The 19,116-nt window shown below is 35.1% G+C and overlaps 1 protein-coding gene across 1 annotated transcript in view; it reads right to left on the bottom strand.

The window, feature by feature from the left end:
• Window positions 1–1,004: 1,004 nt before the first annotated feature.
• The window catches only part of LOC124642083 (alpha-2Db adrenergic receptor), a 453,255-nt gene continuing 435,143 nt past the window's right edge, over window positions 1,005–19,116 (bottom strand). The window contains exons 4-7 of the mRNA XM_047180386.1: window positions 8,413–8,562; window positions 7,767–7,864; window positions 6,665–6,803; window positions 1,005–5,456 (exon numbers count right to left, since the gene is read on the bottom strand). Coding sequence (XP_047036342.1) covers window positions 4,878–5,456; window positions 6,665–6,803; window positions 7,767–7,864; window positions 8,413–8,562 — 966 coding nt within the window. The 3' untranslated portion in view covers window positions 1,005–4,877. The remainder of the gene's footprint in view (window positions 5,457–6,664; window positions 6,804–7,766; window positions 7,865–8,412; window positions 8,563–19,116) is intronic.

Below are 19,116 nucleotides of genomic sequence, written 5' to 3'. Positions count from 1 at the left end.
GCCCCCTAAGTCGAGGCCCGAGAGCCTCAAGGGCCAGGACCCAGGCCTTGCCAGGCAGGCCATCAGGCCCTGGGGCGGTGTTTTTGGCTTTCAGCCTAGCCACCGCCACTCTCAGGTCCACCCCAGTCACCTCGGGGACATCGTCGTCGTCGGAAGTGTGGTCCGTACTTGACACCGCGGGTTGCAGAGACATGGGCGGGGGAGAGTGTTCCCCGCGCGAAGGGAACAGAGCGCTCACCACCTCCTCCACCAGCTGAGGCCGAAGACTCTGGGTCAGCGGGGGGGCCCAACCATCAAAGGTCTATCATAATGAACCCATTGGTACCCATTTCGTTGCTGTCGATTCTGGGTTTTTTTACTATGAAAATTTGGCCATCTCCTTTAGTTCGTTTTAGTTCCTTAGGGGTATAAATTTACACCGGGTATAAAACACCTTCATTATTTTGAAACCGACTCACACTTGGCCATTTTCAGATTTTTTCCTTTACCTTGACATAAACACCTACCTCCATGCCAAATTTCAAGTCAATACGACCATTGGAAGTGGTCTAGGTTTTTGATGAGTGAGTCAGTGAATCAGTCAGTCAGTGAGTGTATAGTAAAAATAGCGATTTTCTGACGTCAATATCTCAAGACCTACAATAGGTATATTAATGAAATTTTGTATTTTAGATAAGTGAGGGGGTCTCAATAGATACTAGAAATTTGATATGCGTAAATAAAATAGATTTTGAGTTACAGGGGGGTCGAATTTGGCCCGAAATGGTTCGTGTAATATAACCCACGGCCGGTGTGTCGCTTTTTTTGCTCGAACTTGGCGGACACACTGCCGTGTGTCTAGATTCCATTTTGACTAGTTCGTCATTGAGACAAATATGTATAATTAGTGTATATGTGTCGTATGTACTACATGGAAACTGGAAAATGTAATATGTTATCTACCAAACAAGTTAAATTGATGGTTCTTTGGCCAAAGGGTATTTCGAGGGAATAAAACAAAATAATAAAGATTAAAATTTGTATATTGGTACTTCGTATATTTTTTCATTTACATTTTGAGTCGATAAGAATTAATAGTTAATCGTATAGTCTTAGACGATTTTAATAATTATAATTATATTTTTTATATAAAGAACTATATAAACGTAACGCGTTCCGAATTTTTATATATTTAAAAATTAAAATATTTAACAAATACTATATAGATTATTATACTATAAGTATAAATAGTTTTTTATTAATTTAGAACATTTTTTTATTGAACAAGTTACTAGATACACAGGATAGCCACCTATAAGTTATTTAATTTTAAAAACATTCTAAATATTTTCACTAAATAAGAAATAATGGCGTTAAATTGTATTTTTACAAGACTTTTCAAGACTGTACAAAAACCTGTATGTATTTTGGAAAACTTTTACACACTTAAATTATACTTTTCACATTTTTTACTAAAATTAAATTAAATAATTATTGCATTAATTCATCATTCAGGCAACACTTGTCATGAAGTGTTGTGTGAACAAGTTTTAAAGTCTGAAGGCGACTTCAGACTTTCAAAATAGAACCTGCACAATGAGCGAGGGCTCTGTGCTACATTGTGGGGTTCTAGATTTTCAAAAAATTGTTACTCCGCATCAAAAATATTCTTTCATCAATTTCCATACAAAATCAACAAAAAAAAAGGAAATTATAAAAGTTTTTTTATACAAACAAGTAAGGAAAGGTATCTACTATTATTTGATAATCACACACACTTTGGAAGACTATATGAAATATTAAAATAGTGAAAAATTATACACGAAAAGAAAACTACACTCTCTATTGCTTCTGAATTCAGTACATAATTAATATCTAATAATTATTTTATCTAAAATTCTAATTTAATAACTATTTCGGCAATGGTGTTGCAATGTTATTATTTTACTTAAACTTAGTTGTAATACTTAATTATTAAGTATTATTAATATTAACTCTAAGATCCAAGAATCTAGTTTACACCGATTTAGAATTAAGTTGTCGTTGTTGTTCTTTAATAATTATTTTACAAGATTTTCGCAATAATTATTGAGGAAATATTATTTACAATTGTATTTATTTTGGAAAAAGATTTTATTAAAAACTATCATCAGTCGTAGGTATAGTTGAATAACAGTTTGACAAACCAAACAAAACATTTTATTGTGACAGTTTAAAAAAACCTTAGAAACTTGAGTAGGTATACAAAACATATAATATAGAAGGAACTCTACATTATCCTAGAAATATACATAACTCTTACATACTAAGTGGAAACAATATTTATACAAGGTTAAAATTTTATTGGATAAAATGTTTTTCACTATTCATAAGATTAGAAAATTTACAGGAAGTATTTGGTGTTCTTTTTGGTATATTATATTTAATATTACTTAATTTAAAACTTAAACTATATATAAGTACAATATTTACACAGAAAAAAAAATTAACAAAATAATATATTAAAGCGGCCAGCGCTGTTTAAAAAACATTTAAAATATGAAATTCGACCAAAAACTTTGGCTGAATAAAATCCTTAAGACAAAAGAAAATTAAACTAATTATAATATTTACATTATTTTAAAAAAAAGTGCATTTTATTGTTGTGGAGTGCTTGTCGATAGGCACAGAGGCACAGTCATTTTTTTTATTTAAAATATATTTAACCTACTAAAAACTGAACATACTGCGAATGAATTTTAAACTTTTCAAAATAATAATTTACTATTAAATAATAATAGTACATAATTTTAAAAATAAGATATGAAAGACTGTATCTATATGGGTATAAAATAACATTATTTTTATTAAAACATATTTTTGTAATTTAAATTTAAAATAAAAAGGATTGTTTAGTTCAGTTTAAAAAACTTTCACAGTAGGTTCAGTAAAATTTAAAACACCGCATCTTTACAATGGTTGTATTATTATGGTTGTTATACATTAGTTGTTGAGATTTCGCAGTTTTTTATACATACATATTTAGTGTCATGTGTTTACCTATATACATTTTAAAAGAAATCTTTCGTGTTCTAGTTTTGTGATAATTTAATTTCTTAAATAAATGAAATATATTTTTTTTTCTGGATAGAGCAAACATTTTATACATATATAATTATTTCGGATAATAATATTATGTATTAAAATATAGTAATACTGCTGAACCATTGTATGTTATACCTTGTAAGTTGTACCACGCCATGTGTATGAAAGATTTCTTTTAAATTGTCAAGAGTTAAAAATAATATTTTACTGTACTTTGTTTTATGAATGGTGAAATCTTAGGATAGTCAATATAGCAAATAATTTAACATGAAAACTACGTATATTTCACTATTTTGTACGTATATAAGCGTATGGGTAAGTCTTCGAGGGATTGTTAAAGAAAATATATATAAATGTATTTTAAATATATAATTAAAAGCTATTTTAGTGATTTTCTAGCAAGTTTAGAGTTTCTAAGACCTCATTATCCACTGTGGTATAACATAGAATAATAAAACCAGTTTTTTTTTTTAGTTATATAGTCTTGTGAAAAACCTCTTAGTGTAGGTAATTGTATTTCTACCAGTCACATATTAGGAACAGAAGTTTAGGAAAAGGATTGTTGATTTTGTCTAAAATGACTTGATTGTGATGAATTTGTAATATCAACAATAAATGACTGCGATTTTTTTCAAAATTTTCTAATTAAAAATGCCGATCTTATTGTAATGGTGTCAAAAATACAAATAAGTTTTTAACACCTGTATACAAAAACTGTAATCTACATAACTTGTAAAAAAAATCAAACATATTTTTTTGTTAATGTATGAAAAAGAAAAAACTATGTATCATACGCATATCACTTTAAATAGGTATATTATACCACAGTGCATAAGGGCATTACCACAGCTAATGCTAATTAATGTCTTACAAAATCTGATGACATTAAAGCTATGTAATTCCTTTATTATGTACTATTAAAGGAATCATTATATCATAAGTATGTATAATTTTTCAAATCCATTAGTGTTTTTGCAGTTTCTTCATATTTTATATTCATTAATCTATGATTTGCTACGAATATCAAAAAATCCTACGAAATGAATTATTTGGTAATGTACTTTATAATTTACAATTCCTTTTTTTATATTTTGCAAATAAAATGTACAATCAATTCAATTCATGATTTTTTTCTAATATTTCTATTTTATTTTACAGTTTTTTTCTGAAGATTGGCACTACTTAGTTTATGAACGTTAAAAAATAATTATTCCATTAAAATTAATTAATTATTAAACAGTTATAGTTTATTTTACTTTATACAGTCCTATTTATCTGATCAGATTTTGTATTTACTTTTAAATAGTTCAAATGGGCACTTATTTAATAGTTTCACATGAGAATGACAATTTCTATATAAAAAGCTTAAAAATATGAACAAGCTGACCTAAGACGTTATGATGAGATAAATATCTATGTTATTTATTTATATGTAAGCGTAAATTTTATTTCACCACTGTTGTATTGACCGCTGAAATTCTATTCTGACTGGTGTTATTATTTTTACTAAACTAAAAAAGTTAGGTAAATTTTCTATTACAAAACAGTATTCACTAAAAAGTTTTATAATATTTATAAATAAAAAAGAATACATGTCAAATTAAAATTCTGTCACCTGTCAAACCGTTTAAAAAAATAAAACCAGCCAGAACTCGAAAAATTCAAACTCGGAACCACTGTTACCGTCCAACCGTATAACCTCGTATAACTATGGAGTCCATTCAACGTACATTGTAAAGATTCGGTGCTGCCCTCTGTTGGGCCATCAGGATCCTGTTGGCCACACAGCGGTAACAGCACACGTATGCTAAACATCACTTAAACAGTATCCTCCGAAACGCTCTTCTGAAATCTTTGTTGAAAATCGTGTAGATTACCGGATTAAGCACAGAGTTCATATACCCAAGCCAAAATGCTATCGCAAACGCGCTCGACGGAATCACACAGTTCCTGCAAGCAGCTTTTAATATATACAAGAAGAAAAATGGCAGCCAGCAAGCGATAAAGCTGCCCATAATTAACCCTAGAATTAAAGTAGCTCTTTTCTCTTTTTTCCTCGCTAATCTCTTCTTTTCTCTCTCAGGGTCTCTAGGTTTGTGAGGTTTTGGTAAAGCTGGTTCTAATTCTGATTTGCTTGGTTGGGATTTCTCCTGTCTTCTGTCGGTTTTTTTGAAGATTCGGAGTTTGAGGGGTTTGACTCCGCCACAGCGGCTGACGACGCCGGAGTCGGAGGAAGATGGTTCCATCTCGGAGACCATGTCGGCGTCGATGGCGACGCTGGGTGCTCTGCCCCTGGTCTGCTGGAGTTGAAGCTCGCCGTTAACTGAGAGAGTCGAACTCCTCAATGGACAGGACGCTAGAGGATTTTTTTGTACTTGTGCTGATGTTACGACCTGTAGAAAGAGGGGCTGATTAGTTATCGCTTCAAGGTGGTTACTTTTTTGGGCCCACTTAATTGTCTTATTAGGTAAAAGGTAGGTAAAGGTAGGTAAGTTGGTTTTAGTCGGTAAAGGGGGTTTTAGTCGGAAAAGGGGGTTTTAGTCAGTAAAAGTCAAATATTCTTGCTGTACCACAGCAGGCGGTTCAAGCTGATTATATCCCATATCCAAATTAAAGTAGATAACCATGATTATAAGACATAATTTCTTAGAAACATTTTCTTAAATAGGTCAAATTATCATGTATTTTTTACTGCAATGCCAAAATATGCACAAATATTGATGAAAAGATACCAAAACAACATCTTTCAAGGTTCAACGGTTACTTGTAGTTAAGTTAACTCCAACTTAAACCCGCAGCTCACAGTTAGATTAGGTAGCTTCTAACTGATAGACTAGACGTTAACTTTACCTGTTAAAGTCACCCCTAACTTATTGATTGGGATGAAAATACCGATAGTTGGGTGCAGCTAAGGAGATATAGCTAGGAAACAAGATTATAGACTTGCTTAGATAAGGTGATATATTTTGTTATGAAGAAAATATTATAATATTATAGGAGTTTGTTGAATTGAATATACTGTTATATGTTTTATTTTAACCTACAATATCAACGTTGGAATGGTGTCTTTGTAACTAGGTATTGATCCCAAAACATTTCACCACACTATGATTATTACCATTTTCCATTAAAATAGTGTCTGGTAGTCTTCGTAACTGCTTTCTCTGTAGGTATACATAGATCCATCGTGTTCCGTGGTAGGCCTTTTATGTACCAGGGCCGCGGTAACTTTCAAACAATCCCGCAGCCACATTTATTTTGCTTCATGATCATACCTTAAGCATGTCTTTCCGTTCGTCGGGCGGCGGGGGTATGGTTGCTCCCGCTTCGCTCGTCGATATGTCCGACGCGAGCTCGCACGTCACCGTCTGGATCTGCACTTGAGGAGCCTCTATTGTCTACCATAATGATAGCCTATCAGTAAGTTCATCATACCTTAACCGTGTCTCTCCGTTCGTCGGGCGGCGGGCGGGGGTATGGTGTCCCCCGCTTCGCTCGTCGATATGTCCGACGCGAGCTCGCACGTTACTGTCGGGATCTGCACTTGAGGAGTCTCTATTGACTACCATTATGATAGCCTATCACGTGCAGTTCATCATACCTTAAGCGTGTCTTTCCGTTCGTCGGGCGGCGGCGGTATGGTGTCCCCCGCTTCGCTCGTCGATATGTCCGACGCGAGCTCGCACGTCACCGTCGGGATCTGCACTTGAGGAGTTTCTATTGTTGATATTGTGCTTTCGCTGAAAATAAGAATAGTTTATGTTAGTTCTACAAGAATTTACAATAGTGTCTGGTTTTTGGAATAGTTGAAAAGATGTTTTGGGACAACCATATTCCTTGTTTTTATGACTGAAACATGCCTGAGCAGGTCCTTTGTTAGGAAGTAACATGGAAAAACTTTCCTAATATCTGTAAATCAAACAGATTGTCTTCCACTCCCAACCGTCACAATTCTATAACATTTTCCAGTTTAGGTATTAGTCTCATCCGATCTCCCGAAAGCTGTCTCTTTAAGCACAATAATTTTAATCTCAATATTCTTTTATTTTACCTACAAACCTACTTAGTAACATCTTACGTATTTATTTACTCCCAAATAAAGTGAAACACCTATTTACTTATCCATATAAAACGGCTCCAACATCCGACAAAGAATTCCAAATTTTCGCTAACGAGAAAAAATTCCAAAGATTTTCGTTTTCGCGACGGAATCCCAAAAATTCTTAGCAACCCGGATCTTGAGCCCGTTTTCTGGATTCCGTATCTAATAGGGATCCCTTTCTTATAATTTCTTCTTGTCCGTCAAAAAACTCAAAGAGCCTTTTATTTGATTTAATTTAATGCTCGAGGAAGTGCTAAAATTGTGTCATCAATATTTGCAAAACATTACAACAATTGAAATAAAAAAATAGTAGTCAGAATCAGAGATATCCTGTGAAAAGTCCTGTAGTAAACTTTGTCCAATCTTGTAATTGAACACATGGCATAGACAGACATAATCTTACATTAATGAAGCAATTTGTAAAAGACTAGGATGGAACCATGCCATCATCATCGCCACATTCTGCTCATCTTATGCTATATTTTTTTAAAACCCTTCAGTAGTTTCGCAGTCTTTCTTATACAAACAAAAATAATATTTTTTCCTCTTTACTATAATATTAGTTTAGAAGATTGTACTAGTAGTAAGTACATATTCTTACCCATTATTATTACTAAGATGTCCCGGGGGCATGGGATGTGTGGAAGGCATGGGCCGCGTGCCCTTCGGGGGGTTGCTGAAACTCGTCTGCTGCTCATTCTATAAACAAAACAAACATATTAACACAATTATAGAGTACATACATAGGATAAGGAAAAGTAATGAGCAATACTATAAGAACTTGGAACTCTTGACATTTTTGCAATTTACTCGTCTTCAAAGAACAAAGCTTTGAATCTAAACAGGATACCACTAATGTGGTACATATGGTAAGAAGGATAGCACTAACTACGTGATATCTAGTATATTGTAGTCTTCTCCAAAATCATTAGGTTCTGTCAGTGGCACATTTTATCTGGTTCAGTCAATAACTTCAAAGACTGCGTTCTACATTTTGTATTTGGAAGATTCAGCATTGAGTATTGAATCTTCTGAATAATAATGTACTCTATTCAATTATTTATAAGCATTCCTTAAAATATACAGATGATATGGAAACAATATGGATCCTGTACAGCACAGCCTAAAGAAGTTAAAGACTTTTAGTTATCACAAAAATGATCATAATATTTAACATTCTAATTTACATCTGTATCTATCTACCTTATGTGTGCATGTTTAGAAAAGACAATAAGCTTGATACTCACAGGCCTAGGCCTCGGATTTTTCCTAATCCCTCTTCTCGCCCGGGCCTTAGCTGCGAAGTAAATTCTGATATACACGAAGACCATGATGCAGGACGGTATGTAGAAGCTACCGAGCGCCGAGTAGACCACGTAGCCGATGTCGTCTGACACCTGCGGGAGAACAATGTGGGGGTTAGAAGAGGTCTTGGTATGCTGGTTTTTGGGGAGACCAATTTGGAGTTTTTGGAAGACCATATTCAAAATAATAGGTGGTTTTATGTAAAGTGCAATACAGGAATGTGTTTTTAAAACGTAAAAATCTGCATTCTGACATTTTTGTAATATTTTTGTTTTTCAATTTCCAAAAGTAATAATTTTCCTAACAGAGTTTTCATCTAAAGCGATATCCTATCCATGTTAACGTCCTATATATGTGTGTAGGTATCCAAAATGATCTTCATGTGTACTGCAAAAAAATATACATGTTTTAGTAATAAAAGAAGAGATCAAGGGAAAATCTATACATATAATAAATCTGTAAAAAAACTGTGTCTGTACATTGAATATATTAAAAAAATAATAATTGGGTGGGGTTTAGGAACAGTAATGGAGCACAAATCCAAAAAAAAAATTATGTCTGTATGTCTGTATGTCTGTTTGTTTGTACACGCTAATCTTCCGAACTACTGAACGGATTTCAATGATTTTTTCTTTGTTGTATCAGTATTAGGCCTGGTCAACATATAGGCTATAGTTTATCTTCGAAACTTGAAGACCTGATGCAGAACTCCAACAGACCAATAAAACTATAAGAGATACAAATATGGTGCCGTGGCAAAAATTGTTTCATTTGATGAGCATTTTCAGCTGAGATAATAAATTTGAAGATCTGGAACACCTGATGTGGAACCCCAAGAGCCCAGCTTCTCTGTACCATATACAGGTATGCCGTTTTAGCAAAAGTTGTTCAATTTGATAAGCACTTTCTATTGACTTATACAAATTGAAGATCTAAAACACCTGATGTGGAACTCCAGGGGCCCAGCTAGACTATAGCATATAGAGGTATAACGTTTTAACAAAAGTTGTTCAATCTGATAAGCACTCTCTGTTGACTTATAAAAATTGAAGATGTAAAACACCTGATGTGGAACTCCAGGAGCCCTGCTAGACTATATGAAGCATATGAAGATATGACGTTTTAGCAAAAGTGGTTCAATCTGATAAGCACTCTCTATTGACGTATAAACATCGAAGATCTGGAACACCTGATGTGGAACTTCAAGAGCAATACACTTGAAATGTATAGAAATGAATGTTATGAAATAGGTATGGTGAATCAAAAAAAGTAATTAGTCCGTCTTTTAGATAACCCTAAAATAATGGACACGTATTTTTCTTTTCTCTCTCTCACAAACAAATAATAACGAAGATACAACAACGCTTGAATTTCGGGTTAAGTTACTGCTTAGTACAAATTTTACATACCAAGACGTGGCGTCACGAGCCCCCACTCTCCGACTTTGTTGTGTTATATCTCATTATTATTTTGTAATTCAAAGGGTTAGGATACCTCGGCGGACTTTAAATGCAGATTACGCGCTCCCTGTGCTTACCATGAGGCACCTACCCTCAGCAGGGCTACTAATCCTGCTCTAGCGACTCCACTCTGGACGGCCAAGCCAAGCCAGAGGCGTGAGACCTTCCCCCGTCATGGGCCACTCCGACCGGCCGGAGATGGGGGACAGTATACACTCCCTGGAGAACTCAGTATATATAGCCCCGCGGGGTCGCTACTCCCCGTCATCAGCCTCAGATGTCCTGCGGTGCCTATATGTCATTATTATTGTCGTTATTATCTCAAGAGCCTTTGTCCCAATTATGTTAGGATCGACTTCCAGTCACGATGCAACTGAGTACCAGTGTTTTACAAGGAGCGACTGCCTATCTGACCTCCACAACCCGGTTACCCGCTCAACCCAACACCCCTTGGTAAGACTTACTGGCTTCTGACTACCCATAACGACTGCCAAGAATGTTCAATGACAGCCGGAACCTACAGTTTAACATCCCCTCCAAATAACGGTCATTGGTATCCAAAATATACGTAGAAAGTACATACGAACTTAGAAAAGTTGCATTGGCAGGCACTTGCCAGACCTGGAATCAAAGACGCACGCTCATACTTGAGAGATTGGTTCTCTACCCACTAAACCACGAATTCCACTAAGTCACCACGACTTTGTCATCTATTAAATGTTTTTTTACGTTATAATACGTGTAATATTTTTGCCACACACAACTTAAATGCGGACTAATTAGAATCACTACTTTTATCCCTATGGTCACGTCTATTGCGACTATTCAGATCTTTGATTTTGCTGACCCCATAGTCGCTGGCATAAGGGACAGGATCCGCGTACGAAGTCGCGGGCAGAAGCTAGTCTATAATAATTTAAAGAACTAGAATCAAATGCCAGAATCGTCTTTAGTATTCTAGTCTTCCCAATCGAATTTGATTTCTTACATAACACTAATTCCAATTATCATTTCTTCATAAAACAATTGAACTAAAACAAAAGGAAATTAAAAGGAGCGAAGATGTTAACGATAAATCCTTTTTATTATTAGGAGAAATGATTTAAGTTGGGAAAGGATGCAAGTCGGCCGTAACCGATCACTTTGGCACCCTAAAGGGACTCCAAGGAGATTATTATGCGAGATAAATGATCTGTAACTCAGTTCAATACTTTTAAGAAATGGGCGAAACGTTTTTCCAATAGGAATTAAAATTTTAAAATGTTTTGAGGGGTGAAATCAGCAGAAAAAGCTCACTCAGAATTCTCTCTAAGTTTTATTTTGTCAGCTTATGTGAGAATCACATGAACATTACCTATACCTATTATGCACTGGAGTATGAATTAACAACATACGAGGAGTACCTATGATTACTTTGTAATTAAAATATTTTTGTCTACTTATCGGAAATTACCGAAAAATTAATACATAGCTTGTTTTCAATCTATTATCGATATAATTTATATCCAAACTAATATTATAAATGCGAAAGTAACTGTCTGTCTGTCTGTCTGTCTGTCTGTCTTTCTGTCTGTCTGTCTGTCTTTTCTTCACGCCTAAACTACTGAACCGATTTGTGTGAAATTTGGTACAGACATAGTTTGAAACTTGAGAAAGGACATAGGATAGTTTTTATTACAAAAAATAAAAATAAAATTTATTACGGACATACAATGCCATCTATTGGTCAAATGTCGAGCTGTTCCTATGCTCCGTAGATAGATGGCGTTAATCGCGCAATGGTGTCATTACACGTGTTCGGTTCATGTTATTGTTTTAATTCATCCTGCGGGAGCGGGAACTTCTCAAAAATCCCGCGAGATCGGGAACTATGTGGGTAAAACCAAAAATCTGCCGGAAGTCACTATTCCACGCGAACGAAGTCGCGGGCAAAAGCTAGTATCGATATAAATTGCATGATCACCCATCCTCCGGAGCAATTGTAACAAGTATTGTTTAACATTGATATATGACTTTATGCGGCTATTTATTAACTTCCCAAATTAAATTATAAAAAAAAGCACTAAAACCCAAGTTTCCACCTTTTTCATCTCAACCCGATATCGCTCAAAACTTACACCATATAACAATTCTTATTTTGTAACGTTCTTTTCATGAGAAATTTAATCTTAGGCCATTGTGCCTCAACAATAGCCGTCGCAGATAGGTATTGGTACAAATGTGTTCTGTATGGGAAGTGGACGGCTACCCTGCGGCGATGGGTAATCAGCTTATAATGATAGAATTTTCTATGTAAAATGACATAAGGTATAGGAAAATTATGATTGAAATTGCATAATAATATCAGGCTGAAATCTATGGCTGAGGCTTATGATGATGATTCTATGTGGTATTTATATGTGGTAGGTATACTGAAGCTAGAAAGAATTTGATGTGTATGCTCACTTTTGTATGGCTACTTAATATAGCCCAAGTTCATCGATAACACAAGAATAACTGTTAACTATGAATTTTCACGCACAATTCTCAAGGTAAGCAGTTGTTTTAAGATCAACTGACTCCTATATTTTCGGTAAAAATTGATCTAAGGCTATTGAGGAAAGTTGCATGTTCGTTTTTATGCAGATGCGCGGAGTAGTACTCACAGGACGTAGACGTAAAAACCGCCAGCAAAAGCCAGTTCTATTACCAAAAATGTCACCTCACAATTAAATATATAAGAACAGTAGCGTCCCAGAAATATAATGCAAGCCAACATTTCAGCCTAAAATATTCCCATTTTAATTACAGCTAAATTTCATAACCTCCCTTCAGCCATCTCCTGAAATTTCAGCGCCACTTTCACGCACCCTTGAGTTAGAACAACTTTGCTTAACATTTTAAGGTTTTTTTCTTCTAAATAGGAAATTACGGAGGTCCGTAACGATTTCATTATACGACCAGAGACAAAGGTCTTTTGAAAATAACTGGTGTTAACCGATAAGTGGTCGATGTGTAATCAAATGTGTGCTCTATGCGTTTGGAAAGAGGGTCGTTTTTGGAAATGTGATTTTGTGATTACATTTTGGTAAGAGTTTTTTGGGTGGGGTTGTAGTGTTAACGGGATTGAGGATTTTTCAATTGCAGTGTTTTTTTTTTATAAGATGACAGTGTATGGCTGTTTTAACTACCCTTTTACCTGAACTAAGTATATGAGAATCTGTTAAAGAAGATTGGAATAGGGGTAGGTGATTGACAGACTGAAGTGTGGTCCAACGATGTTGTCTCAATCATCTTTACAAAATGTCATGCAAAAAATATATTAGAAAGGTGTTCTTTTGAGTGAGTTTAGAGCACCCTCATTCACTGATACCTACGATAAAACGGCCTAAAAATACTATAGTTTTTTCCTGAAACACGACTAAAGACACTATAAGAAAATACTCATTCGGAAAAAACTGTAACTACTTATGCAACTTGTTATCATCTACGTTCAACAACATTTTCAGCACAATATTGTGTCACAAAGGGGAAAGAAAACGCTCAAATAAAAAATAATAACTTTTAAACAGGAAAATATGAACAGCGCGAATTACACAAACTTTTATTATTTCCTTAAGCCATAATTTATACTTCAAATTATCACGATGGAAACTGTTTATTGTTGCGTACAAGTTTTCCCTCTTTTACCCCTCTTTTTACCCCTAATTTCCCCCAACTTGACCTTATAAATGTTCCTTATAAAGGGACCCAGAATGTATTGTTTAAGTTTTGTTTTTAAGTGCAATGAAAGACCGTGTGAATTGCTCGTGTTCAAAACTTTTTCTGAATGAGTATTTGAACTATGTAATTTAGGGAAATTGCTACTTGTATTAGCTGTTTACTACGAAAAATTACTTTCAGGAAAATATGAGGAATTGATTGAAGTACTTAGAGTAGATATGTACCAAAGGACCAGTTGACTTTCGATGCTTTCACACACAGATTTCAGTGAAATTGTGGTGGAACAACATCCAGCATTGAATAAGCCAAGTAGCATTGAAGTAATGCCAGCGTCGGAGACCTACATATTTCGTTTAGTACAAGAGAAAAATGCGGGTTTGGAGCTGACTGTTAACCTCAAGTGGTTGAGAGCCACCAGAATGACATACGTTCATATTAAGTATATCAAACGTAGAATATCACAGCTAAGCTATAGGCGAAAAAATACAAACATCAAAATTGGTAACCTCCTTCTTTTTGGGAAATCGGTTGGAAGATCCCTGTAGGTAAACGCCCGTTCTCACTGAAACCCCACGTCAAAGTTTTCATTAGAGCATCTTAGATCCCTCGCTAACAGTTATTTGTAATGCGAGTGACTGCGGTTCGCTGCTTATTGACAAAATACTATTTAATGATACCTATATAAATGTATGTATATGTGTTCTTATCTGTGTAGGTACCTATACTGGTCCTTAACGTGGTCCTTAACGTGTTTCCTGAAAATGTGTGGAGGGATTTATCTGGTGTAATATTTGGTAATTAAATTAATGAAAAAGTAAATCTATAGACTTTTAGCGTAGATATATTTTTCTGTTTAGGAATGAACTTTCAGTTTTATAATTGGACGTACAATGTAGGTCATTTTAGTACGAGACTGCCTGACCACTAACTGGATCCCTTAAAAAAATAAATCAGTAAAATACGTCGAAATGTTTCTGATCACTGTAATAATGATTGCTATCAAGGTAGGACCTGCTTAGCGGTATTATAAATTCAGCAAAAAACAACACAAACAACTGAGCATATGATTATAAAAACATTTTTATCAAACAAAATTCTCTCAGAAACTAATTGATCAACAAGTAATCCTCAATCGCCGTAACCACGTTATAACCCAAAACATTTAAACCAAACACATTCATGAGCTACTCTTTTGTCTACCCTTAACCCATCAAATCACTTGTATAACCAATATCACTTAACTAAGGTAACCCGAGCCATTTAACGCGACATTACCCAATATTAACGACTATCCCACTGAAGAAAATAAGCATATTATCTTAATATAATACTAGCTTCTGCCAGCGGTTTCACCCGCATCCCGTGGGAACTACTTCCCGTACCGGTAGCCTATAGCCTTCCTCGATAAATGGGCTATCTAACAATGAAAGAAATTTTCAAATCGGACCAGTAGTTCTTGAGATTAGCGCGTTCAAACAAACAAACAAACTCTTCAGCTTTATAATATTAGTATAGATTGAATTTACCCTACAGATTGGGAGAGGCTTGCCTTAAATAGGTCATCTTGGCGCAAAACGATCTATGAAAACGTCAAGTTATTCGAAGAAAAAAGACTCGAGGCTTTAGACGAAAAGCGCCAGTTACGAAAAGAGAGACCTAAGCCTTCATACAACTATACTCTCAATAGTGCGGGTCAGTTATTCTGCAGCACTTGCGACCGGGTCTTTAAATCCAAACTCGGTTTCGCCAGTCACATCAGGGCTCATGCTAGGAGGTGAACTTGCCATAGGTCGCCGTTATCGAAAACGATAAGGAGGACTATATATATAGATTGAATTAAACATTATCATCATCTTCCTAGCCTTTTCCTTGCTATATTGAGGTTCGCTTCAAGTTTAATCTGACCTCCTAAACCCAGTTACCCGGGCAACCCAATATCCTTAAATAAGACTGGTTGTCACACTTACTGGCTTCTGACTACCCGTAACGATTGCCTAAGATGTTCAAAGACTGCAGAGACCTACAGTTTAACGTGCCTTCCGAAACACAGTCATTGGTGTCAAAGATAAACTTAGAAAGTACATATAAACTTAGATAAGTTGCATTGGTAATTACCTGACCTGGAATCAAAGGCACCCTGATACTTGAGAGGTTGGTTCTTTACCCACTAGGCCACTACTACTATTCTTTTGTTTACTCCTAACCTATGAAATCACTTGTATAACCAATATCACTTAACTAAGGTAACCCGAGCCATTTAACTCGACATTACCCAATATTAACGACTGCCCTACTAAAGAAAGGATATTCGCTTTTATAGATATTGAATTAAAATGCTGATACATACTAGGTTTTGTACCCATGCAACTTATCCAAGTTTTTATCTACTTTCACAGATACCAATGACTGATTTAAGGTAAAGGAAAACATCTCGAGAAAACCTAGACTATCAAGTCTGAAATCACCAACCCGCATTGAGTAAGCGTGGTGATTAACGCTCAATCCTTCTCCATGTGAGAGGGGCCTTGAAGGACCTTGTCTGTGCCCAGCAGTGAGACGATAAAAGTAGTGGTAAGTACATAGTTTTATCTGAATACGGGAAGTAGTTCTCCAGGGATGCGTGTGCAACCGCGAAGAGGGTCAAAAATATAATTTCGCATCAAATAACTAAAAAAACTGAAAACCATACCCAGGGGGTGTATCTTTCCTTTATTAATATTTAATAAGTTAATCTCATTTTTACTTGCGACTATATCTTGATCAAATGACAAACCATTAGTTATTTAACCTCAATCGACCACAAAAATATAATAAATAAATATAAAACAAAAACACAATAAAATCCAATTGTTACTAAAGAATGAGATAGACTCGCGAGCTAAGGTTATCTGTATACTGCAGACTTTTAGTCGGCCGACAGTTTGTTCGGGCTCAGAAATCAGTATGGAAATGAATGGTAGCAATGCGCGTAGCATTACATCGATCAAATATTTGGCCGATATCGGACTTATTTCATTTTAAATTTATATATTTACAATGAAAATATTTATATTTAAAAAAACTATCCTAGTAAAACAAAAAAAAAACACTATTATTAAAAAGCGTCAAAAAATTCATCCCCATCGCTGTCGACTGGGAGCCTGCCCAAGAGGCTGGCAGCATTACCTCGTTGGATGGCCATGCTGATTCTTTGTCCGAGGTAATAGCCACCCTTCTGGTCACAAGAAGCGTCAACCAGCCACTTAGATAGATGTCGGACTGACTAAAAACTTTGATTGTATTCACGACTTTCTTTAAAAAAAGTTTTTACAAACATCGGGCCAACTGTCGGCCGACTTTTTCGTTTGCAATGTGCGCTACTATTACGCTATAGTCCGCTATAGAAACCTATAAATAAATATCCGGCAAACAAGGAGGGTTAGCAAAAAAATACTTTATTAAAAACAATCGTACTAATGCAACGTAAAGGAGATTTTTTCTGTTGAATAAAAACAGGGATCTTTCTGAAAGTGGTACGGTTAGCAAAACAATCGGAGAATTCTTTGTTTTTTTTTTTATTTACTTTGTAAAAGAACTAGTTAATCGGATGTTCTAAGTAAGCGGTTTGCAATTAGAATGTGTAAGTAGTTTGTTCAATAATTAAACAGCTTTGCAATCTACCTGGTATTGCTTTGGTTTTGAAAATAAAATATATTCTAGAGTAGAATTTTATTTTTCGAAAGCTTTTACACGTGTGTGTATTTTTAGAATTTTTATTTTTGTATTTTTATTTTTGCACCGCTCGCTATTCGGAATGAATTTTACACTCCACAAAATACAACTTCAACTGATGGCAATAGATCTATGACAGTATGTGAAACTGTGGGCATTTTATTTTTTTATGTAGGTATTTTAAATGAGTTTGATGATATGTATAATTGTTTTCCATAATAAATAGACCCACTGCTTTTTCACGGGAATAAAAATGTCTATTAGAAATTGGGTGATGTAAAAATAAGCATTTTACTACCACTATCTCTTCGCAAAAATATCTGCATTATCTCTCAAGAGTGCCTTTTCATTGTACTCACTATTTCTACAACTAGCGTATTTGTAAACGCAGACAATCCAACTTCATTTACCTACAAAGTTTGACCATTATATACCAATGTCCAAAGTATGTTAGACATAGGCTGAGTTTTCAGTCTAACTAGTTCTGTTCTATCAGAATATATCTGTCCCTTATTGTGTTCTAACTTTCATCATAAGTAAAATTAGGTCGAACCACAGACTTAGATAGGTATAGATGGGACAACTTTTGTGATTTGTGTGAAAAATGAATGTGTCGTTGTGTAAGTGATGTCATGTTATCAGTTTGTATGTGTGAGTTATTGTGGTATTGATGAGGAGTTTTCGGGGTTAGGGACAATATTTCTAGAACAATTGCATGAGATACATAATGTAAAGGTTGGTTGTCTAATCATCATCAGCCTTCACTACTGAGTGGATTAACTCCTTTCACATAGAAGCATTGAGCACTAATCACCACGCTTGTTTAATGTGGGTCGATAATTTCAAGCTTTATAATCCAGTTTTTCTATAGAATATTTCCTTTGTTTTAATCAGCTACTGCTATAAAAGATTTACGTAGATAGTACATGTGGTAAATATTAAACTGTGTATAATTATGTTTCAGTGATGGTGAAAAAATATGTATAAATACCTACCGAATGTCAGTTTTAATTAAGCCTTTTTTTTCATCTACCAATTTTCTGTGAAAATTCATAGACCCCAATAAAAAAGCTTTTATTTATTAAATTTATGTTTTCTTTAATTCCGTTTTTGCCTCCCCTACACGTAGCGAGCGACATAATTCGTGGAATCAATGGGCGGCTTCACATCAAAGTAATGCAGTTATCTTGTCGTGGCTCCGGGCACCTGATTAACTGCACTGCTTACCCCCTCGGGTGAAAGCGTTTAATTTTATATAAAGAGGTTGTAATTATTTGAATGGGGTTTTATTGATGATTGTTACCTATCGTACCAAGTTGCAGATGGAATTGATAGATCATGATGAAATAGGATGATTTTGAATGTCAATTAGACGTCCACGAGTAGCATGACACTAATTTTTAGGACTTATTATCACACTCGGTCTTTCTGTCTTACTGTAAGGAGTGCTAAGGATCCGATCTTGACAGCCAAGCTAAGATACAGCTTAGTCTGTTTTACTAGACACGGTGAATCTCGCTATGATAGCATGGAAATCAAACTATACTTTTCGTTGCTTTAAGTAAACATATCATCACCAGCCAGCACCGTTTCAAAACTATGTTAGGGTCATCCTCCAGTCTAACCTCATGCTGCTGAGTACCAGCGATACACATAAACCATCAGTCTATCTGACCTCTTCAACCCAGTAACCAGAAAAACCTGATATCACTTGCTTACTGGCTGTCAAACTTCATCCTCCGAGCCTTTTCCCAATCATGTTGGGGTCGGCTT

Source organism: Helicoverpa zea, chromosome 23 (assembly GCF_022581195.2).
Source record: "Helicoverpa zea isolate HzStark_Cry1AcR chromosome 23, ilHelZeax1.1, whole genome shotgun sequence".
In the NCBI taxonomy this organism is placed as follows: Eukaryota; Metazoa; Arthropoda; class Insecta; order Lepidoptera; family Noctuidae; genus Helicoverpa; species Helicoverpa zea.
Note: the sequence above shows the minus strand (reverse complement) of the source record. Positions and strands in the feature narration are given on the sequence as shown.